We start from the raw sequence: 24,552 nt of genomic DNA on the forward strand, positions 1-24,552 counted from the left end.
TAATGTGCAAGTATGTGTTCCCCCCGCTTTTCTCTCCCTTTCTATGACTGCTTTCTGTCTTTTTGTGTTCTTGTGTTACTTTTCTTCCTGATTAATTTCTGGCTTTTCCACTTCTCTTTTATGGTTTAAAAATAATCATGAATATAGCAGGAGGAAATTAGTCTTGTCAACTTGTGCACATTTGCAAATGTATTGTGCATGACTCAATTATGTCTTTTTTTGTGCATATAAACTCCTAGTATGGAATCTAACACACAGCATTACGGCCTTCTAGCCCCCTGCTTAGATGCATTTTCCCCTGGGAATCCAAAATAAAATGTAATTAACTACCTGGCACAGTCAAAAAGCCCGACAATACAAGACAATTCAATTATTCAATGAGGTCAACAGCAGTGTCCAGCAGCTGCGCTAACTCACCTGACACCCAGGAATTTGGGCTGCTCCCCGGGGGCTGACGTCTGGGTCTCCATTTTCAGAGAGTCGATGTGGGCGATGGAGATGACAGTGGCGGCCACGTACCACGGCAGGCCCATGAAAGAGCAGATAATCATCAGGATGGCCACCAAGAAGAGATCCAAGTGATAGCCAGCACCTTTCTGAGAGGAGAGCGTGAGAGAGCTCAAGAATGAAATTGAGAAGTATACACATGAAGTATATGCATCAAAAAGGGGGAATTTCCAGAAACTAAAATAATCCTTGCACACCAGAGATGGTCACAAGTCATTATTTGCAAGTCCAAGTCAAATTTCAAGTCTCTTATGGTTATAATGAGTGTTTATCATTGGCTGTATGCCATCCGGTCTGCTTTGAAGTCTGATAGTGAAGGAATTCAAACCATGTGCTTTATTATGACTCATTAGTACACAATTATGACTCATTAGTACACAATATCAGCAATGATTAGTCATTTGGTACATGATCACTTTAAATAGTTACTGCAATGCAATATGAGAGAACATACAATGAAAGCAAAGTACTGTATTTTGCCCCTAAAAATGGATGTAGACACTTTTTCTCTAACGCAATGTTGTTACATCATGAGGCATGCAATAATTACTGTAACCTAATTTGCAATTACAGGGCACTAATGTCACCAACTTATGACTTTACGCATCCCTCTAGTCTCTCCACTACCGCTAAGGACACTGAGGTCATGTTTTCTGTCTTGTTTCAGGAAAGTTCTGAGTTTTAATTAGCTTAACAGGAAACAATTTACATTCTACAAGAGGTGTGGTCAGCTGCAGGAGAGAGATGAGTAGATGTAGCCCGTTGGAGCAGTGCCAGGGTTCTAAATCGGCACAGGTGTGACCTGTTGGCTAATTACACTGTTCTTATACAGAGGACAAAGGATGTCCTACTCTTTTGGATAATTGTACTTGTGAGTTTGTGCCATTTGAGAAACTGGACTCTATGCCCTCTAGAGCCACCGGACAAGGTAGCAAAGGAGCAAATAGTAACAAGATGTTTATGTTGTGAAAGCATGTATGTTAGCATTAAAGAGGGAAAGTTGACAGAACTGTGCGGGTCGGTTTGTGCCAAGTAGAATCTATAATAACAGTCACCTGTTGCAAATATAATACAGCAACAATTACTCCATTTGACTGTTTTAATGAAGGGATTTTACATTTCCCCCCCCCAGACATTCTCCATCATTTGAAAGTCTAAACAGCATTTAGACAGTCGTGCATGGAGATAAATGTGTTTTCTACCAATTAACAGTTTGTAGACTTTTTGGGGGGGGCTAGTCAATTCTAACCATTCCTGGCTTCAACCCTTCATTTTCAGTAGTTTTCTGTACAGTTTTGTCATCCATTTGTATCCTAGAATTTTCAAAACTGAATACAACTTTGAGGTGGTGCACCAACCTTGAGTTTGTGCTCCTTCCTGTTGACAATCACGGCGGTGATCTGTTGGTCCATAAATATCAGAATGGTGACCAGCAGAGCGGGGATTGTGGCTGCCAGGTACACCCACCAAGGGTTCCCGCCAAAGGGAGGAATAAACCAGCCCCTCAGTGGACTCGTGGGCTAGACGAAAAAATGAAGAACGGGAAATGTTAAAGTGACGGAGACCCCTAAACTAATTCCACGTGCCTACTCCATTACACTTTCAGAGAGTCTTATCACTGAAGTACGTAAATAAATGACTAGTGCATTGTTACATGACAGAAATCTGTGAATTTAGACTCGGTGCTCTAACAAAGACTGTCTGTGTTCTCACATCACCTATGATTAAGTGTTATTTGATGCAGCTACCCGCCCGTCCACCCCATTGTTCCCTTCCTCTCCGTCAAGGCAGGGTGGTCTTAACGCCAGCTGAGGAACATTTGAGCACTGCAATATCCGAAACTGAATGTGCCTTAGTGTCATGTATCGCTTACTGGGCAAACTACAATGACAGCATTATACTGGGATTTTGAAGACTTTCAGAGGCTCTCTGGGAGAAACACGGATCATTATCAGTGTTATTAGAGGACACAGCACATGGCTGGAAACAATTCAGTTATTATTCCAAAACACAAAATTAAATAATGGCTAGTTTTTAATGTGAATGTACGTCACTTTTTCTATTCAAAGTACTTCATCCATGGTATATACCTTGAATTCACTTGGCACAATGAGCTTTGGAGTTCCCACCCCGACGAAGGCGTCCACGCCGCAGAAGAGCAAGATGGTCAAGATGATCGCAAAGTCACTGATGAGCTTCCTCACCTAGAAGGAGTAAACATGTACAGCAGGTTTCTTTTATTTTTTTTTTTGCTTGTGGCAGTGATATTTTCTTTGTGTCTGACTAAGACCTACATCCTGTTAACCTACATCTTTAAAGGTAAACATTAACTTGCTGAGTGTGTGCTTTTTCTACTGCAAGTGCAGCAGGTGCAATTACAGTATATCTCTGAGTAAACACACTTGCTCACTAACTTGCGTCTAGGGAAATGGAAAGTTATGCAAATGGTAAATCTTGGTGATCAATATTTTTTCTTGCATGTAAGAAATAAAAAATAAAAATAAGAGAAAATTCCAGATGAATTGAGGTAAATGGGGGATGTGTTTAACAAGAGCAACACTACTATAACAAACTCTCACACAACTTGTGCAGTATAATCCAAGTGTCATTTATCCAGTCATATGCTCGTTAAATCCCAAACACAGGCATCTTTGCTAAAACCTTACAAGCTGGCATGCTACTCGTGTTTTTAAATATTACTTTAAGACTTTTCTCAGTTTTTTTTATTCTCTGTTATTCAAATTGGGTAATGTACATACAAATGGTCATTTTGTGGGTGAAGTATTCCTTTAATACTAGCATGGCCCTAGACTAAGTCTAACTGATTGTCATTTATTTTGGAGATTTGCCAGATAAGCGCCATTACCAATTCGAATAAAATCTAAATTAAGTAGCAATAATTTAAGGATCAGAGCTGGAGCGTCATGCCCTTCTTTGCTTCAAACACTGTTAATAGTGTCAAATCTGACCTTTCCACATTCACTCACACTGACACTTGAGCTCGTCGACAAAACTGAGATTTAGGCACAGGGCCAAAACTGTAAAAAACAAAAACAAAAAAAGAAGCTGCCATCACTCACTGTGGTGGGGAAGAAGCGGCTCGTCTTGAACTTCTTCAGCGTCGTGGAGCAGGTGTAGGTCCCAAAGAACAGGATGAGGGACATCAGGGAGATGTCAGGCACGTAGCCACAGGCGTCTCCAACCAGCCGGCCTCCATACGTCACACACTGCTGCTTCGTCAGGGTCTCCCAGGTGGCGTTCACTAGCTGGAGAGACGAGGACAAAGAGGGGCCTTTACGCAACAGTTTGTGGAGAGAAACGGCAACAGTGTTTAAATTCTAGAGCCATGCTGCTAAATGTCACGAATACGAAATAAACAACATACCACATTAGTACTGTTTATCCACGGGAGACATCAGTCAGATTTGATGAGTTGCCTAGTAAACAATAATCACCAAAATGAGAATACTTCTATCGCATACAGTATCACACTTGTCATTTTGCATCAGTGTCAACATCATACACCCAAACAATCCTGACAGAGAAACAGAGAGGGCTGTTGAGAAAGTAAACAGTGGTATCTACAGGCAGACTCATACTAGTATCATTTTGTTATCTCCACTGTAAATAAGGCAAGAATGAGTAGAAAACTTTGTTTCACTGCCAAAGTGGCACAAAAACACAACTCTTCAGCTTTCACTGTCTGGCATCACAGGTGATACCGAGATGCTGATGGCGCCAAACAAAGAGGAGTTTTTAGGCGAAGGACTGGTTGGAATGGTGATATCAGACACTGCCCATGTTACTGGATACAGCGAAACCCCTCCTGTAATCTATCTTTACACTGCTATTCCAACAATTTATCTTAACCTGCTGCACCCAAAGTGAGGTTCTACATACCGGGCATGCAGCTGCAGTCGTAGAGGGTGATGAGGTTGGGGTCGTAGTCGGAGTTGATCAGGTTGTGGTGAGACAGCTTGATCATCTTCTTGAACGCGTCGTAGATGAAGATGAAGCTGATGAGAGCGGAGAAGCCCTCCTCGGTGAATCGGGTGAAGTACTGCACCAGGAAGCTGGCGTCTGTGGCGACCAGCACCAGACAGAATACAGCCGACCACAGGCCGATCCACAGCCGGAACTCGAGGTAGTCCAGCTCGTTGTCTCTGAGGAGGACAGATTTGGCACATTAGGGATGGGTAAATGGTGTACAAGTGTATCCCTACACCTTCACATTTTAATTCCAAGCAATTATAGCCCCTACGAGAATTCCCTGTACTTTCAATTGCCTTTGTCTAATGTGAATTCTGCAAAGGTAAGGCTTCCTTTAAGTGTTTTTAAAAAGGCTTGTGAAAATGAGTTATGCTCTGTAGCCCTTCAAAATAAAACAAAGTTGACGCTTGCAACCAGAGTTGTAAGGCATTTCTCCATAAGGAAACGATGCGCCTGTGCTATACGTATCCAACAGCTGTAGACCGGCCAACAGCTGCTACTGATTCAGCAACCGACAACTTGAGACATGGAAACATTTGGCGGACACAGAGGCCACAACATTCTTCACTCACAGTGTAAAATTCAATGAGAGTGAATTATTAATAATGGAACAGAATCAACGTGGTGTTTGGTAATGCTAGAAGACTCTCTTGCTCTTTCTCTCTCTCTCTCTCTCTCTGTGTGTGGCAGAGGAAAGAGAAACAACTTTCAATACCCATCTGGTATTGTAAAATACTCGTAATATCTGCACATTTACATTTACTTTGCCCGGTATATGTATTTTTAGCAGATATTTATTTTGGAATATCTCAGAATACATTTTCTGTATTCCCACCATTACAGGAGGTAATGTCTTTTGTTGGATGCACTTTTAGACACTTTCTCCGACATGTGTTTTTACACAAGGGTGTGTGTGGTTATTCAGGTCAGGAAGTAGGCGTATAAACCACGTTGAAAATGAACAATCAGCTGACAACTGATTTACAGTAAGCTCAAAAAGTTCCAGCCAGAACATTATGGCTAAGTTGCCATTCTACTGTAAATGTGAATTTTCTCTTTGCATTCATTTTATATATAAAAAAGGGGCACACGGATAACATTTCTGTAAACACACAAACAGCTTCTGTCCTTTGGGGATAGACCGCGATCTATAAATATCTGCAGCTGTTTTCACGCTTCTCAACTTTTCTGTAGTTTATAAAAAATAAAAAAAGGGCCTGAATGAGTTGGATCGCCTGCTAACTCACTTGCTGAAGGTGAAAAGGAGTCTTTCAAACACAAGCACCGGGCCTGTGCTGCTGAGAATCGTCAGTGGCTGACCGGCCAGCAGACAGAACACTGCTCCTGTCAGTGCCGTCCCCAGGAAACTTTCCAACACTCCCTGCACACATGGAAAAAAACAAAAACACATACTGACTTCACACACAGTGGAAAATATACAGAAGAGATGAGACAGGACGTTAATTCGCTGGGCATTGCTCCATATCATCTATCCAGGAAATACATTGTTTGACAGACATCAGTATTTAGCAATTTTTTTTCCTGCAAAACATCAATACCATAATTCTGCTTACATGGCTGGAAGCTTTGTTTACCCTGTACACATTACACAGCTGCAAGGCTGGCCCTTCAGGACAGGCCTGTTTAATTCCAGCCGTGTCAGTGGTTCAGTCTCTGTGTGTTTTACAAGCCTCATGCTACGTCGGCGACACAGCAGACGGATGAGTATTGACAAATTGGCTGTTCGGAGGAACTGCGCTGAGAGAGAGGTCAAGTGAGGGCAGGGATTCCCTCTGCTGTGCTCAGAGGAGTGACGCAGGATTGAGGAGGTGGAGGTGGTGGGCTAAGGGGGGAGGGGTCACTAGAAATACAGCCATGACGAGGCTACAGTGGCTGGGTAATCTGGATCTGTGGTTATTTACAGCGCGGGCAAATCCGGTGAGGCCGGTGCTCAGCAGGACGGCAGGGATGCAGCTCCTTGCCAGTAGAGCGACCAAACCCAGGGACAACCCTGTACGCTCGGCTACCAGGGACTACCCTGTACGCTCGGCTACCAGGGGCACCGGGATGGATGCAGAAGTGTATGTCTATTATCCAACTTGCCCATAGGCAGTCCTGCCACCAGCAGGTCCAACAGATGGATGCAGTATGAGCCCTTGAGCTCCAAATTAGCATGGCTTACCAGCTGAAGTGAACTTTTTTTGGGTTGTTCATTAGTGTGTTACTTAACACAGAACAGCTATGTCATCTCAAATCTGATCCATTGACATACCTTTAAGTGTACATAGGATACATACAGAGCCCAGCTCTTGTGAGAAGTATTCTACTACTGAGGCTGTGTTTTGCAGAGGAGCAATTCTGAGCCTTTATTTTGAAATGTGGAATTATGTAAATAACATATGGTTTACATTTACACATGAAGTACAGTTTACCACTCACTCTGTGAAAACGGTTACATAATCATTCTGTGGCTCGGGAGGGAGCTTTTTTAAATTTGAATTTTGAGACATCTGGTTTATCTTGACAGGAAACGTTTAACAGGAAGCTTGTATAACAAACCCAAGGGTGTGGGGTTTCTACATTCAATTCTACATTTAAGAGTCAGGGAAGGCCTAATGACAGACAATATCCAGCTGCATTATGGGAAATACAGGATGGAGCTTGACCTGTACTAGGTACAAAAATCCAGCTATAAAAGTCAGGCAATATTACTTTATAACTTTCCAATACCATTGCCAATATTCCTTTATATACACACAATATAATTTACAATAATACTTTTTGTATTTTGGTTTACTCATTATACTTCATTGTTATTTTATATGACATGTGTTGGTATTTCTTCTTATACACTTTATATATAATGCACTATTATTTATTATTCTTTTGGAGCATTATTTGGCAAAATAATTTTCTTTGGGATTAATAAAGTTCCATCTAATCTTACATCTCGTGCTCTGCAGCTTCATTTTTCTTTTTGAAACCAGTCTTTTGGGATTCTCCGAACTTTATGGAAGTGTAATACTTATTGCTGTAGTACCCCCTTTAATCATTTTTTATAGGTTGTACACCCTTTGACATTTATAAAGAACCATATCGCCTGCATTCGTGGAAAATAAAGTAAAATAAAATACAAAAAGGTTGTCATCTAGACATATAGTGTCCACCACTGTGGGATCCACGCTCAGTAATAGTCAGTGCAACCTGAAGCCAAACTGGAATGGTCATATTAAAAAAGGTCAGAGTTCATCTATTAGGCACCAAGTTAAACATGTCAAATAGCACAACCTGGAAGTTCAGCTGGTTCAAGGTGAACAGGAGACTTGTTTTGTCTTCAGTCAGCTGTATAACAAGCACCCCCATATCTCTGCAGACACAAAACTTACTCGTTCATATTATAAAACAAGAATAAAAAATAAAATAAAACAATACCTGCATGTTTTCCGTTGCGTCACCAAGTAGGCCTCCAAATGTGATCGCATTGGTGACTGTGCCCAGATAGATGAACAAGATGGCCGACAGAGACTGGATGTGTATTGCATCATAGAAGTCGCTGGCGAAAAATGGCAGCTTCCTCTTGATATCCAGGACAAGACCTCCACAAAACCTTAAAGAAGAAGTCAAGTTAGTAGGTGCAATATTGTTTCATGTCATAACTTGGCTTATGCAAGCTAGAGGCATATGAAGTGCATGAGGGGGAAAAAAGATTACTTTGGAAATATGTTTGTTATAGTTTCCAAAGAAAGGAGAATGTGTTACAAATAAAGAAAAAACGAACGTTATGCAAAAGTGAAACACTAAAATTGTTCTTTAGTCATGTGTGGGATATTTCCTCATTGGCAACTTATTTCCGAGTTTTATGTTATGATGCACATCTTCACTGACAGGAGATTATAAATCAAGATAATACCCTCCTCTTCATGGTTCACTTAGCAGCCTGATGAGTATGAAAAGCATGGCAATGTTCCACTGTGTTTATGATTCCCTCTTTCCTAAACTCTCCACATTGATATCATTTTGAGAGTGAGAAAACCTGTTTACTTTCTTGTGCGCTGGAGCTCCTCTCCGACCTCGTGTCCTCCTCCCCCTCCATGTCCCGCATCATGGGGAGTGTCGCCGTTCATCTGAGGCGCCTCTAATCCGACATACATGTGCTTCCTTAAAAAAAACAGAAAAACAAACGGTCACATTCAACAAACCTTTAATACGCTTAGTATTCTGTCTGTCAGTTCACACAAACAAAGAAAAATACTGTGGGGTCCAATACATAAAACATTTTTTTTTGCTAAAAGTAACACAAAACTAGCATAATATATAGATGAAAAACAAGGAACCATTTGTCTACTCAGGTTAAAAAACTAAGTGTCATAAAAATAAATGTATTCTGTTGAGTATTGCTCTGAACTTTGTGACTACATCAGCAAGATTGGAAAAGATTATGCAACTCTTTGAGTAGAAATCATTTTCCTCTCATGTATGAAACTTTAAATTCATAAGCAATAAAATACACTGTTGCCCAACTTAATACCCTCAGGAGTTTTGCCACTACAGCCGTGCTTGGTCTGGTATGACAACTAGTTTATGGTGGCTAATGTTAGCTTCGGTTATGTTTGCAAACATTAGGTAAATAATCGCCAAAAGTCATATGAGATAAAGAAAAAACAAAAGAGTTGATGTAGGGAAAAAAAAAAATGCATGTTGTCCTGTTACACATTAGATAGATTAGTAATAGATTAATATTTAATGACTTCATTCATTTAGGATTAGTGGTCTTGTGGATTAGAGCGGACCTCTTGTCTGAGGAGGGCAGAGACTTGGGTGGCTCTATCCGGATGTTGGGGTCCCACTCTCCGGGGGGCAGGACGATGACCTCATCCAGGAACTCCTCGATACCAGCCAGCAGGTCCTGCCTGTCCTTCGCTTTATAGGCAATATCATGGAACACCTGTCAGCAACCAAACACAACCAACCTGTTAGCAATCAGCCAAACAAAAACACAACATGTCCTTAAAGTATTTACACAGCGCTTGAGAGAAAAACTACAAAATGTGCCAATACGATGGGCCGCTGAAGAACACTGCCTACTGATTATTGGGACACAGTGTAGCCAAATATAAAAGTGACAACGACCAAGAACTCTTTCACAGAACAAAGAATTAGTCATTGTGCATGCACCCTGGGGCCTCACAGACAAACAGGTAGAGTACTACAGGGCTGATGACTCCTAAAACACAAACATCTGATAAGCCTGTGACACAGCTGTCACGTGGGGGGGGCTGAGAGGGTAAAGTTTAACTTGAGGAAATCCTGGAAAAAAAACACTTCCCATCCTGCCTTGTTAACATAGTGAGATATGCTGGAGAGAGAGAGGAGGCCTGTGGGAATTTGTGGTCAAGGTGCTCTCAGGGTTAAGAACATCATGAGCTGTCTGTTAACATTCCTGACAACACAGAGGGGTTAAGTGGGGAGATGCGTAGCAGACAAAGCTTAACATATTTTGGAAAAGCCTGTATTGTGTGTGTTGTATTACTATTCTAACACACCGTTGAAAAATAAAAGGCTAGAAGTGACTCACTGCCAACAGGACTGGCTGGGCACACTGCTGTGATGATTAATACGGCAATATCCAGAGAGCTGAGAGATTTGGCAAGAAGAAAAGTACTGTAGGAGGAGTAATCTTACTTAAGTTTGTGGTTTTGAGTAAATGAGTCAAAAAACTATTGGCTGGATTGTCATGAAATTTGGTGTTATTGTAATAACTCTGGTGCTTCTTTAAATTTGCATCTAGTGCAAAACAAAATTCAAATTTGTACAAGAGTGAATGTTACAAACAATGCAAGTCAGGCTGCATAACCAACTCTGCTCCCAGTAGACCACAAATACCAAAAAACTGACAATATAAATATGTGCAATATCAAAAGCCACAATTATTCTGTCTGTATATATAATATTTTAGTTATTGTGGATTTTTAACTTTTTTAAAACTTATTTAATATTCTTTACTGTGTTATTACTTATTTACAAAAAAACTTGTTTTGATCTTTTTTTTTTTTTTTTTTATTTCTCTTGTTTGCACTATCCTCTCTGCTGCTGTAATCATGTAAATTTCCCCGCTGCGGGACTAATAAAAGATTATCTTGGGTTATCTCTTATCTTAAACTGAGAATTCAAATTAGCATAGTATTAAACTACCTCATCTGACATCAGGGTGGCAATGGCTCTTCCAATTTCATGATAGGACTTCGCTTTCCCTTTGGGGCCCAGCAGGACAAAGAGAAATCTGAGCAACAACAAAATAAGGTGTTAGGACACATTTGACAAATTATTATCATCATGACATCAATAAAATGTTCAACTGATGCAGCGGTCATGTGCTCCAACCTTGTTGGCACCGGGACCTCCGTCAGAGCCCCCAGCATCACGGCCTGCTGCAGACGGACGAACGCCACGAAGGGAGTTTCCAGGAAGTCCACCTCTCCAACCAGCACGTTGGACGCCTCCGCATCGCGGGGCAGTTTCTTCATGAACTTGTTCTTCAGCTGGACACAAGCGAGAGAGCAGGGCAGAGTAAGGAAAGGAAAGAAAAGTCAGCCAATGAGCCAGCATTGTGACAAAGAATCCAAGTAATTTGTTACAAAGTACGGACATGAGGGAGAGATCGTTCACACGCACACTCCCTTTCTCCGTCAGATGCGGAACAATCAAAAGATAGATGTGGCACTTTGAATAAATGTAATTATAAAGTGATTGCAACAAGACTGGGGTTGTGTTTATTCACTTGTACAGGTAGTTCCCGCCCTTTCCTAGAATTATGTGCTGAACGGCAGCTTGACTTTATGCCACCTAATAAACAGTGTATAAAATTGCACATACAGTTATACACTTTACTGAGATGCAAAGTACAGAAAGAATATAAACATATCATTCGCAATGAAAGAAAAATAAAGTTGCTGTTGCAGGGAAATGATTGACTTCGGCCTTGGTGTTGTTGCAAATTTTGACTTTTTTCCCCACTGTTGCTGGTGTGTAAATCCAGCTGTTACAGTTCAACTGGGCTTTTATCCATTTGTGTGGTGTATCTACATACCACACAGCCAAATTACTACTCCATCATGAGTCATGGCAGTGAGAGAAACTGCACGTGTGGATGACAGAAACTCACAGGACAAAGAGGGAGAGACAGTGGGCTGTTGTTGTCGCACAGAGCGGAGAGAGAGCCAGCGGTCTTATCTATCAGAATGTGAGGCTCACAAGCTCACACAGCCCAAACACATGACCATGCATAGTGCTGCTTTGTGAATGGCGACCTCAAGTATCGTCTATTATGGTTGCATAATAGAAACATTACAAAAAGACACAAACAGATTTACCTGATCCCTCTCTGGTTTGTCAGAGAAGTCACTCAGGCTGTTGGAGGTGAGGTTTCTGTGGGCCGTCGTCGGGCTACCTGCAGAGAGGTGAGACAACATCAGGATAAAAAATTTAAAAAAAAGAGGCCCGGAGCGAGACTGTGCAGCCTCAAGGGAGACATTTTTGGCTGAGATGGAAGACGAGTACCAGAAAAAGATAAAAGGCACCAGGAAAGTACTCGAAGAGAGCCAGAAAACTCTTAAGCTTAAGCTTTAGGACTAATGCCAGATGGTCGTTCATTCAGGTGCTCCAGAGAGACGAGAGCCGCCTGCTTCTGCGCATCAGCAGAAACGATCTTAGGCAACTATTGGCAAATGAGTGAGAATGTAAACTTTGGAACTCAGTTTGAAATGGTCCATTTACTGACGACGGTAAGAGAACAAATAGATATTTAATTAGGTACATTGTGAGCTAATGAGTGGAGCTATTCTATCTCTGTGTGTCTCTACACTGATTAGCTAAAGTTTGTAGCGCTACATGAACACACATCCAGCTTTTTTTTCTTTTTTTTTTTTTTTTTTTTTTTTAAGGACAGAATCTCTATGCTGCTGCTTTTTACATGTTGCCTCGTGTACGAGCGCCGTGACCTCACTTACAGAGGTATCCCATGCTGGAGCTCCTCGTGACCTCAAATGGCTCCTCTAGGCTTAAAGAAGGCACAGTTTGCTCAAGGGGGTTGCGTGCTTTATTACCCCAGATGCAGAAGGTCAGAGACAGCATAGCCCCAAAGAGAAAGAAGGGGGGGAAGAAAAAAGAAAGACAAGGAAAACAAAGGTTGGGAAGGAAAAGCAGAGAAAAAAAAGACAAGAATGGAAAAGATTAGGAAAAGAGAAATCTACAACAGCAGTTGGTGTTAGGATTTCACATCAGAAATGAGATGAAAAGAGAATAAAAGTGGAATTGTATGGGTCAAGGGGGGGGGCTTTACCATTCTCCTGGTTGGTAAACAGCCTACTTGCACTGGATACACTCTTGCCGATGTCAGCGAGGGAGCGCAGGTTGGACTTCTTGGTCTGGTGGCGATGCCTCCGCAGCAGCGTGTACGTGACCTTCTCCTTCAGGTCCGCCTTCAACTGACCCATCTGAATCTGGCTGTCAGTGATCAACTCTTTAAGAGTGGACATGTTGAAAGATCAACATTGAGTCACCCTCAGATTCTTCAACAGATTTAAAGAAAAGTGTGTCGGCATTCTGTTCGACCCCGCTTACCGACAACCTGCGGCAGCGTGGAGGCCTCCAGGTCCAGCAGGATGGTGCCCTTCTCGATGCACGTTTTGAGCTCCATCAGGCTGTGCAAGGACAGCGTGGCCACGTGTGGCTTACTCCAGCGCTCTCCGCCCTCCTCCACCTTCTCCTCAAACTTGATCCATCTGAAAAGGAGAGGACAAAAAAAAAAAAAAAAAAAAAAAAAAAGAAAGAAGTGTTGAGATGCATTCACAGTACTGGACTTGCACTGCAGTGTACAACCCATAATAAACAATCCTCCAGAGAGTAAGTTTATGAACTACAAACAAAAAAGGAGACAAGAGAGGTTCTCTTCTCTTTACTAAACAACCCCACGGTATTTTGGTCACAGATCAGAGTTTGGAATACGGGATGCAGGACAGCGTAGAAATGAAAAACAAATCACTAGACTTGAGAAAATACATGGCATGCTGGAATGGCAACAGACAGCTAAATATATTAGACTCTAAATGACTTTAAATGAGCTTAGCCTCAGAGGAAAGACTCGGGACAAGGAGTCTTTTTAATAATAATGCCTCACATGTCAGCACTACAAAAGGGCCATTCTCCTGAGGCCTGAGGATGGGGTTTCCTCTGGGGATAGAGTATCTCTCTGGCTTTGGTCCACACGCTTTGACCAGCCGTCGTACTAGGAAAGGAGCCTGGCCACGGAGACACCATCGACCCTGAGGAATTCATTCATCTTCCCTTTCATGAAATCCCTGCTTTCCATTCCCCAAAAATATTGCACCATTGGGGCTTTGTCCTTCTTGGTAGCCTTTCTGCAGCTTTACTGTGTATTCCTCAGACCCAGATGAGCCTTTTACTGACTTACTTTGTTTCATTAAACCTTCTTCTATCACATTATATAAAAAAAGAGAAATGTGACTTGACAGAAGCATTAAACAGTATCCACATTTCAATGCCAAATTTTCAAGAGCTCCAGAGCCAACTGTAACATTAGGTCTTGTTCTGGACATGTGGGAGTTTCTGCCTTTTCCTGGTCTCACAGAGGCCGGTACTCCAGATCTCAATCAGATAGCAGCAGACTGGGAGTTCACTGGAGTACGGCCTATTTCCCTACACATATAAAACACGATAATTCATAAGCGGCTGTGTTCCGCTGACTGCACCGGGATTGCGAAGCAGGACGTTTGTGACTCCCCTGCCGACATTGGCTGTTTGTGTAAAACAGGTGCCACGCCTGGCTTAAAAAAAAAGACATTCGACCCCCGGCAGCTCACCTGGCCGTCTCCTTCCACTCCATCTCCTGCCCGTCCACGGACAGTAGTTCGTCCAGCTCGGTGAAGAGCTGAGGAGGCGGGGGGCCATCGTCCTCCTCACCCAGGATAAACCGGATCCTCTCAGCTGGAGAAACTGCAAGGAGAAGGAGGCAAGTTAGGAGCCAACAAATTCTGACTTCATTAGATGTCCAAGAGGCTGAGGCAGATGAAGCATGATTAAAAAGGATATGCAATTAATGGTGTAGCATATATCAAGCACCTTCAAAGTGGCTGTGCCATGCAAACAGATACAAATATGGTCAGTACTTTAAATAGTTCTTCATGAAGTCACTTTCTGATGAACTATTTGCTTAGAAACATCTGTCAGAATCAAACAAAAAGGTGAACAAGAGCAAAAATTGGGCAGATGAGATGTAGTCTGGCTTTACACGGCTATGGTTTTCATAACATTTTGGTTTAATCTCCTCTGCAAATAAGTGACAGGAAGTCAAATACTCATACAGTGCATCTCACTGGCAAAGTTACAACATAGACTTCCAGAGTCTCAAGGAATGATATAATAAACAGAGGTCCAGGGACGCCATGTTATACTGAAATATAAATATATTCACTATTAGATTAAAAGATTCAGTCTGCAAATGAAAAGGGCAAACAGGGACGCAAGACATTTAAAGGAAGTGCATGCATCTTGTAATGCAGGTCTGCAGACAAATGTGGTCGGAAACAGAGATGTTACGAAAAAAAAACTAGAAAAAAAGAATAAGAATAAAAATAGAGCATGACAGACGCGTCTTGACCAACTTGAACCCATGAAAAACAAAGCACAGGTATTTCAGCTAGAAGGAAACACAGACCCGCAGTAGGAAGAGCTCTCCCTTTTACTTCCTTCTGAGAAAGTGTGCTAAGGTATGTCTCAAAACAGAACTGACCTGATTGATTGATTGATCATTTGCAGTAAATGCTCATTCTACCCGTCAGACACAAAGCGGGAGTTATGTACAAGGCATTTCCCCCATAAAGTCTCAATTATGCAACAATAAGGAGAGTCCCGATGTTTAACATTCTGCATATAAAGGGTGGTATTTTGTAAGAAGAACGGTGCATTGTTCTTCTTGAAAGTCGTGCAACTCTAAAGTGATGAGGCAAAGTAAAGGTTAAGTGGTAAATCACAGGAGGCTATTTATGCAGCTTTCTCGGGAACTACTGGTACCCTTCAGGAATCCACAGGTGGATACCTCGACAGCGTAACAGCACCTGTAACCTTTTAATCCTCCCACAGCATACCAAAGCTTAATTTAGGATGCTTGTTTTTAAAATAGTGCAGTTGGAAACTCTCTGCACTGTAGCGAGAAAGTCCAACGCTAAGCTACACGAAGGTCAATATCAACGTCTTGGAAACGGCGTCACCTCATCTTGTACATCAGCATTAATGTCTGACGCGCACACACACACACACGCAGACATCATCCATTGATGGCCCCAAAACACAAACACAAGAGGGCAGTTTAGTTGTCTGCATGGCCACGGTGGCCTTTCTGCCATCTGGCCGGCTTACAGAAGCTGGCTTTTAAACGCAGACACTTAGCAACGCCACGCGGTGTACAAAACAGCGCTCACCTCTTAAGTCTCATAACTGGTGTTATCAATGAAAACCAAGCCTTTGTTGTGGTTACACACAACCGTTAAGTGGACAGCTCCACATGGTTTTGCCAGAGTCAACAGGATTATGGGGATTTAGATGGAGGGCAAAACAAAAAAAATAAAAAATCCAACAAGTGGAGGGCTCCGTATGTATGGTCTAGCATTGTGTTTGTGTTGAATGCACACATCAAACTCTCTTGACGATTATCTCTGACACGCTCACAACTGTGTCGACATTCTCACACGTGCTGCTTTTGACACCTAAGGACACTCAAAATAGCGGTGGAAGAAGATCAGGGACATCAGGGACAATGGAAGGATGAGGGCAAGTTATTCAAAATCTAATATGAAAATCTTTGCATGTTGTGGTCACTGAAAGGGTTTGCTGCCCTACAGGAGAAAAATATTTATCCAGACGGTGGCTCTAGCTTCATCATACAGCAGGGTCTGTCCTCTCATTCAACCATACAAGACTGTTTACACTTCAGATCTCCTGCAGAGATAGAGTCGGATGAGAAAGAAGTCAGAGTCTGTGTGTTAAAGGGAGCATTTAAGGAGAACCACGGGTCAGTTAAAAACCAGCGTCTGTGTTTGGTTCCACTTCTGTCCCCGCCCGCCGACCTCCAGTCTGATTCTATGGATGAACCATCAACACCGGTCGCATTCAGACAGACAGACACACAATCTGTAGCGCTGACTGCTGCTGACATTTAAGTCAGCACAAAACTCTTACAAACTACCGTTCTGACTTTAACGACACTCATAATACTTAATTGAGCTGTGAATAGTTGCAAAGTGGTTATCCGAGAAAAACTAACTGCCTACTGGTCTGTCTGGTTCTCCATCACCTTATACAAGTCTACTTCATACAAGGTGAAAGGCTGGAAAAAGGCTGTAATTTCAGGCTCTGCATGACTCACGGAGCAATCAGATACAACATCTAGACTGAGATTAATGTGAGCAAAACTCTTATCATAGCAAAGCTCCTTGGGGTGACTAAGCACACAGGCCGGTTTGCACCTGAGCATGAGGCGTAACAACAGAGGATTACAGCCTCAGAGGAGCTGGCAGTGTGAGAGGATTACTCAAGTGTTCGTCTGCTGGGTGAAGGGAGGCCGTGAACGTGACGCCGGCACGAGCGAGACGGGTGAACGCGCTCAAGGTGCTCAGGACTAAACGGGGACAGTGTGACTGGTACTTAATTGTTCTATACAGAGGCCTCTGCATCGTATTTGTGAAAAAACCCCCAAAAAAACAGACCTATGAGTATCTGCATAAATGCTTAGTGAACAATAATGTCACAACACCAGACTGTAACAGCTGCTGTAAATTAAAAACGGGTGTAAATCCCTCATGACAGCCCTGATGAATAAAGCACAGTCATCTCCCAAATCTAGTTAAAAAGCAACCAGTCCTCCCCTGAGAGTCATTTTTATTTCCCACAATGGCTGCAGCCAAGCAATTCCACACAACAGCGTCTTTCTCTGCTCAACCACGGCCTCATCCAAAACTATTTCTGCATGCATTTCAGTTTCCTTGTGTTATCTGCTGCTGTACCAGTTAAGCTTCTCTTAAAAAGGGTGTTGCTTAAAACTATGTTCCCACTGCAAAAATCACCTTAGGGATTCTCTTCTGTAGGTCCACAGAAAAGCCTGTTGCATAACCGGAGCTTGTCTGCACAAGTTGCTAGAAGAGCTAAAGCTTCCTTATGGTGTCTTAGAACAGCATGTGTGAGGCATATGGTATGGTCGTGTTGCCACTAACACATTTTATATGTTCAAGCTGTATCCATTTGTCCATTTCAGATTAAGTCTGTCACAATAATTAGTATATGGACTTATACAATATATTGACGTGATCTCAATACCTTTTTGTACAAGCCAGAGATTCTATTTATTATTTAGGTTTTAGTTTATTCACATTTTATTTATTCAAGATATATTTAGCTTTTCTTTTAACAATACAATTCCAATGTCTGAATTTACTTAAAGAATTAAAAGTTAATTTCTCATTTAAAAAAAGGGTGTAATTGCATTTTTATGCTATAATATCATCAGTAGATCAGCTGCGTGAAATGGTTTTAAAACGACAATAAAAGTGTTTATCATAATTATTTCTGTGACAATCCATAGCCCAAGAAGATGAGTCATCATGACAGGCCTTTGTCATTGTAATCACAAGCTCAAATACTTGATTTGCTTTTGTGTACCTTTAGCATCGTTCAGGTATGTGGTTCTGCAGTCATTGTCCGCACATGCCCTGATGAGTTGGGAGGCAAATCCCTGCCTTTTTCCCCTCCATCACCAACACATTGAGACCTTAATGGTTACCTCCACCGGCAGTAAAACACTCTCCCACAATGCCAGTTTCCAGGCTGGGCCATTTGAAGGTGATTTCCAGCTTTTGGGATAATCGTACGTCTTCCAAATAGCTTTAACACGTTCGCTACTTATTTAATTACCCACCCATGTGGTGGCACAGAGAATTCATCAAGGCTTAGAGATAAAACATGGGGATCCCCGTACAATTATATTGCCAATTAATGGACAGTTGTGGAAAGTTATGGAAAGGTATGGAAAGTCTCCTCCTTCCAGAGACATATGGGTTAAAAGCAACCTATATCTAAAGACCCTTTCGTTATCATAATTCCTCCTGTTCTAGAAAGCAATTTTAGGATTAATGGTTGTACCATGCTACGCTCCTAAGCTTCTATACAAGGAGAGACATCTGCTGTGTTTTCCTACAGCAGAAGGAAGACTCCTGAGACTGACCGAGATCTTAAATGTGCATTTTGCATTCACTGAGTCCTTTTGGGAGATCCTGATCCGCCACTTCAGGTCATCACCATTTGATGATGTGATCCTAACGTGTTCTTTCATTGTTCCTTTCAGTCCTTAGGTTGTATTAGGCTCAGTTGTTACGGCAATCAAGCTTGTGCAACATTGCTTCCTCATCTTCCTGGTTCTTATCTTCTGATAATCCTCTCTTGCAAATCCCACAAAGTACACCCCTCTTGTTTTTACTTTACACACTTTAAGCCAATCCGGTGTCATTTTCAGATTAGTATTCAACATGTTCTCAGTCCCTCGCTCTACTTATTCTGTTAAGTGTAGGTCTCTTTGAATTTCATTTTCTTTGCTTTCTTGGCTGCCACCCCAAACAAACGTCGTTAACTACAGAAGCATTGGTAACCTGTAGGCTGCGTTTTGCAGAGTGCTGCTGGACCTCACCCAACATCTCAAGAGGGTTAAACCCAGACCTAAATGTGGTTTATAATCTGCACACTGGATTGCTGTTATCAGAACTCACTGAGAGGCTTGAGGACGTTCGCGGTGGTTTCGTCCACGTAATCCCCATCCGACTTGTAGCCCTCCGTACTGTGTTCGGGTCGCTCCCGCTTCTCCTTGTGGCTGGACTTGCGTCTGTGGCGTCTCCTCCGGTGGTAGCTCTTGGGAACGTGCACGCCAATGTACACAGTGTGGTGACCTGCAACAAAACACAATGGAGAGGGAATGCGGGTCAGATTATACTCACAATCACAAGGAAATCACATTGGTGTGAAATGTTGGCTTATCACAAGGCTGCTTTGACAATTTTTATTTTTATTTTATTTTGGCTTGTGCTGAGGTTTGTTGCCCATTTCCTAATCAGGAAGAGATAGAGTCAAAGTGTGAAATCAAATAAATGCCAACTACTTCCTACACAGCAGCTCATACAGGAAATGATGATTTAATGCCTCCAGGAAGTGATTATAGAAACATCCAGAGAGAGAAAGAGACAACTCTTGCAAATACTGGTCCAAGTTAGCCTTGAAGCATTTTTCCCAAATCAAGCATGCATTCCAGAAATGTGCCTTGTAGTGTTTTAATGATATTTTCCACACATCACATGGTCAGTCTTGCTTCCTTGCAGAAGCCAAAGACCACCTGAGGTGCACACTAAACAACGCACTTCCGCCACATTCCCATGCAGAGGAAGCGACATTATCTTGCAACTGCAACTGCACGCACACAAACAGCTGCGACAAAAACCCATGACGTACTTTTCTTTGTGTACACTCTTAAGTGCTGGTTTGTAAAGCATGTGATTGCTCAGTAAATTTGTGGGCGTCTAAAGATAAAATCTAATGTGGCTTTAGCTGACAGCCAGCATTGGACAGGATTAGAGCACTTGAAGAAACATCTTCCTGTTTAGAAATGTGAAGCTAAAGTGGACATATTTCATCTTAGCAGTCTTAATAGTTTTTCTGTCTGTACATATAATATTTCAATTATTGTGGATTTTTACTGTTTTTTTATTGCTTATTTATGATACTTGTTTTTTTTATTTCATTTTATTTTTATCTTGTCTTTCTTTTACTATGTCTCTTGTGTGCACTTTACCCTATGCTGCTGTAATCCTGCAAATGTCCCTGCTGCGGGACTAATAAAGGATGATCTTATTTTATCTTAAGATGTAATATTCTTGGCTGGTACAACTACAGTTTGCACCTGCACAGTGCCGTATACAGTAAGTGTGGAAAGACATGGATGACCTGTCTGTCAGCTACAGTCATCACTCATCTTACCTTCCACTTCCTCTTCGTCACAGACATGTTTGACAAAGGAAGCTCCTCTGTCCAAGACTGCCTCATCCTCCACTCTACAAGGCAAACAAAGACAAATTAATGAATGAGGATCATCAAATAGGACAGCATGTAAACATACAAGTCAAACAAAACATTCTGCCACAATTAGTCAGTCATTCTTCACCATCATTAAAACACTTACAATGATTACCAAATATTTTAATTAATTCAAAACTGGTTTTGCAGCGTCATTTTCAACCCTCAGGCCAGTTTTTATTCAAATGCCACTTTTATGGCCAGAAGTCTAATTTTTGTTTTTCGTAAAACACAATCCTGATGACCTACTTAGCAACTTCTTATTAAGCTACCTAAAGCTGTTGATTATTAGCCAGACGAGCTATTTTTTCTCTCTTGTTTTGCACCCACCAACCTCTAAATGTGGCAACAAAAAGACCACATGTTACAGTGAGAGCAATATCAAGGTAACCACACTCAGCCATTTTTGATATTTTGTATGTTTTGAGTCAACTTAAACTTGAATAACAGGCTTCAAGGTCTGCTATGATCATCCCCACATTTCACCAAAATGATGCTGCACACAATGAGGATGTACGTGTTTCTCTTTTCTTTTCTGTTCTTCAGTGAGTTGATGTTTGAATCTAAACGGCACGGCCCTTTTATCACATTACACTATGCAGCATAACGACAGTCACACTGGACCTGACAGAGACATCTTCTTAGGCGACATGACTGACTTTTATTTGATCATCATTTGTAAAAACCTTCCTGGAAGGTTGGAAGGAATGTGGCTCCTCCAGTCTGGCAAAGTGTGGACTAATCCAGGCAATGAAGCAAAAAAGGATACACTTTTGCCAAAACAGCTACGCAGTAAAGCACAATGGAGGCCAATTTATCAATACACTGGAAATAATTTCTCTCGTCTCATTTGTACCGAGGCCTTCTCTCAACACACAGTTTACATAAGTCAATCCATTCCTTCAAACTGTTCAGAGTCGAATTAGGAACTCATCGGCTGGCCAAGCGCTTCATGAAAAAAGTTTTATTAAACAATAAAAAGGAATTCAGCATGCATGTCAATAAACATATGAACAGTTTCCACTGAGAAATCCCCCACAGGGAAAATATAATTTAAAAAAAATTGAGGGGATGGGAGCAGTGTACATAAACCGCTAAATAAACAAAGTCAGGAAGGATACAACTTGTTCCTTCGAGTGCACAGCGAGCTCTGCTGAATTTCCCCTGTGGATATGCTATCTGCCCTTGAGAGAGATAGAAACATAACGATGATAGCAGACGCAATGTTGATCAAACCAGCTCCGAGATCAAACGAGTGATGTAGAGGAGGAGTGGTGGGACTTGGTGCCAAGTTTACAAGCTGTACTAGTAGTGATTGGCCTCTGCAGCCGCCTTTTGTAGCCCATTGTTGCTTACAAAAAAAAAGAAAGACAAAAAGGAGAGGTCAAGTTGCCACAAGGCATCGTGTAGAGAACGCCAACGCTATTGTTTGGCTTCAGATTTCTGTGTGCATGTTCTGTTCCGATTGTACATTTCTTTTCATCCCCAGGACAGAGCGTACAGAAGAAAAAAAAAAAAAAACACCAGCTTCAGGGAGATTCAAGGGTCAGTTCATCACGAAGTCTAGAATACACATTTGTCATCTGACCTGTTGTGCCGTTTATCAGTCTAGATTGTTTTGGTGCGAGTTGCATAGTTTTGGAGGCCGATAGAGATGTCTGCCTTCTAGCCGATATAAAATAGACCGTATGTCGGATTGTGGTGCTCCAATGCCCAGAAATAAATTGAAAAAAGCTCAACAAAAAAAGGTCTCTTTCCAGGAATAATGACCCAGTTACTCAGGATAATCCACAGACTTTGTTGTGAGCATTTTCCTACAGGAACTACTTTCTTTCAACCATACATGAAACTGCTCACAACAAGGTCTCTACGACAGAGTGATAAATAGTGCTACAGGTAAGATATATGCATTTTTGATTATGGGGTCAACTGCGTGGCCTTTTACCAGTTATCCTCATACAGCCTTATAATCAAGAGTGTGGAAGGTGAATGGAAAGGAGACTTATTCAAAACTATTCTAATCTAATCTTGCACAAACTTTTCCCATACACGGGATCTTTCCAGGAACACAGCTCCCTCTTGCAGCATTTGCTCCTGCAACAGGTAGCTCGTGGTGGCGTGTGTGTGCACAGAGTCGAGGTCATGCAACACAGTGGAAAACCACTGGCCACACAGGAGAGCAAAGGAAGCTCATGGTGCAGGTTTACTGCTAGCTTTAGCCCACGGAGCCACGTTAATCACTCCATAACTGAGCCCTCAGACGGGGAGACCCTCATGATGAGAAACATACCACAGGTGGCGTGCAGACATACAGGATGCAGGAGAAGATTACTGTTTTTGAAGGCAGCGCTAAATCAAACAGAGCGCTATGCTAAGTGGAATGAAATGTAGAAGAAAGAATGAGGGGGATCTTGGGAGCTTCAAAAGTGGAGACACTTAAATCTGCTCATCAGCATTAGTCAGTTTAGTCTACATGATTTAATATCAAGTTAAAAATCAGGTAGCAGAAAGCAAAACAGAGGTTAAATATCGTGTGTTTGTGTATGAAAACAACGCAGATAAAGATCCTGCGTCTCTTCACTCAAGTCGTAAACACAGGAAATCTTCTTGATCTTCTTTTTCATTTCCTGCCATTCCTCTGCCTGCTTAATAAATAAATAAATAAATAAATAAATAAACAAACAAACAAAGACAAACAAAAGCTGGCTGAGGGTCAGAGCGATCGGCTGCATTCATCTCGCAACTTTTCTCACTTTGCTCCTGCTCTCTGTGACCTCATGGAGGCTAGATAAAGCTGCGTGAGGAGCCGGGATCAGCTGCTCGGGATCAGGGATCATCCCCATCTCTTTACAGAGTGACGCACCCAATCCCACCGGCCAGCTTCACCGGCAGCGCAACAAGCAACAGGGCGATGATCTGAGGGCCTTAAAGGGAACTTTTTAGTGCCAAGCAAAAACAAAAGAGAAAAAAAAAAGGTGCTTGACAAAGAGAACAAAAAGGCATAAATTCAAATGAGTTTTGATATTAAAAATTTCCACTGAAACTTCTCAAACAACTCTTAACATTTGAGGAAAGTACACACATTTTTTTAAAGCCAATAGGTGAGTGATTAATCTGTCAAATAGCAACTTAGTAATTGGTTATTTTAGAGCTGCAAATAACAACAACTTCCATCATGAAATATTAGTCATCTATGAAAAAAAAAAAAGTTACAGTTCCCAAAAGTCCAAAGTGATACCTTCAGGTCTTCAAGTCTCGTTGTGTCCGACCAACAAACCATAACAGTGTAATATTTATTAATAGAAAGAAATATAGTATCTGTGAGGAGTTCTTACAGGTTTTCCTTGCGTGAAAAAATCATTTTATTGAATATAAAAAGAGAGGTTGTGCGAGTAGTTCATAGATAAAAATCAAAAGCCCTCAGTAAGTAGAGGTGACAGAGGACGTGTTCTCAGGTGATCATGTGCCTTCTATGCGCTAATTGAACTACAGTCAACTCCCTGCTTCTCAGGTTTGTCTGGACTTTTGGAATTTCCTCTCAGCAACACTTGCTTACAGGAAATTGGATGAGGAAATGAATGGCCATCTTTTATTTTTTTCTCCACAGAGCATAACTCAACAGAGCACAAAAGAGCATTCAGTACTGCCGAGGTAATGCCAGTAGGAAGAGTCACATAAGAACAATGGATGGAACAGAGTAAAGAGAACATTTCCCCATTGCAAAACGTGTCACAATCTGTAAAAAAACAAAATGACAGAAGAATGAGGAATCCTCTTCTGTTTTGACACAGGGTCTTCACCCACCCATGCTAAATCTGTTGTGGTTTTTGTTCTTGGTTTCACTTCTCCATTAGTCACACTTTAGTAACTAGT

The 24,552-nt window shown here is 41.7% G+C and overlaps 1 protein-coding gene across 1 annotated transcript in view; it reads right to left on the reverse strand.

The window, feature by feature from the left end:
• Nucleotides 1–24,552, reverse strand: part of LOC129102698 (electrogenic sodium bicarbonate cotransporter 1-like) — a 31,116-nt gene that overhangs the window by 5,527 nt on the left and 1,037 nt on the right. Inside the window, 19 exon segments of the mRNA XM_054612946.1 lie at nucleotides 418–596; nucleotides 1,866–2,027; nucleotides 2,598–2,711; nucleotides 3,588–3,773; nucleotides 3,893–3,918; nucleotides 3,921–3,944; nucleotides 4,408–4,670; nucleotides 5,745–5,878; nucleotides 7,930–8,104; nucleotides 8,539–8,655; nucleotides 9,288–9,442; nucleotides 10,690–10,777; nucleotides 10,879–11,036; nucleotides 11,868–11,944; nucleotides 12,836–13,015; nucleotides 13,117–13,277; nucleotides 14,376–14,508; nucleotides 19,326–19,502; nucleotides 20,584–20,657. Coding sequence (XP_054468921.1) covers nucleotides 418–596; nucleotides 1,866–2,027; nucleotides 2,598–2,711; nucleotides 3,588–3,773; nucleotides 3,893–3,918; nucleotides 3,921–3,944; nucleotides 4,408–4,670; nucleotides 5,745–5,878; nucleotides 7,930–8,104; nucleotides 8,539–8,655; nucleotides 9,288–9,442; nucleotides 10,690–10,777; nucleotides 10,879–11,036; nucleotides 11,868–11,944; nucleotides 12,836–13,015; nucleotides 13,117–13,277; nucleotides 14,376–14,508; nucleotides 19,326–19,502; nucleotides 20,584–20,657 — 2,583 coding nt within the window.

Source organism: Anoplopoma fimbria, chromosome 14 (genome assembly GCF_027596085.1).
Source record: "Anoplopoma fimbria isolate UVic2021 breed Golden Eagle Sablefish chromosome 14, Afim_UVic_2022, whole genome shotgun sequence".
Classification (NCBI taxonomy): Eukaryota; Metazoa; Chordata; class Actinopteri; order Perciformes; family Anoplopomatidae; genus Anoplopoma; species Anoplopoma fimbria.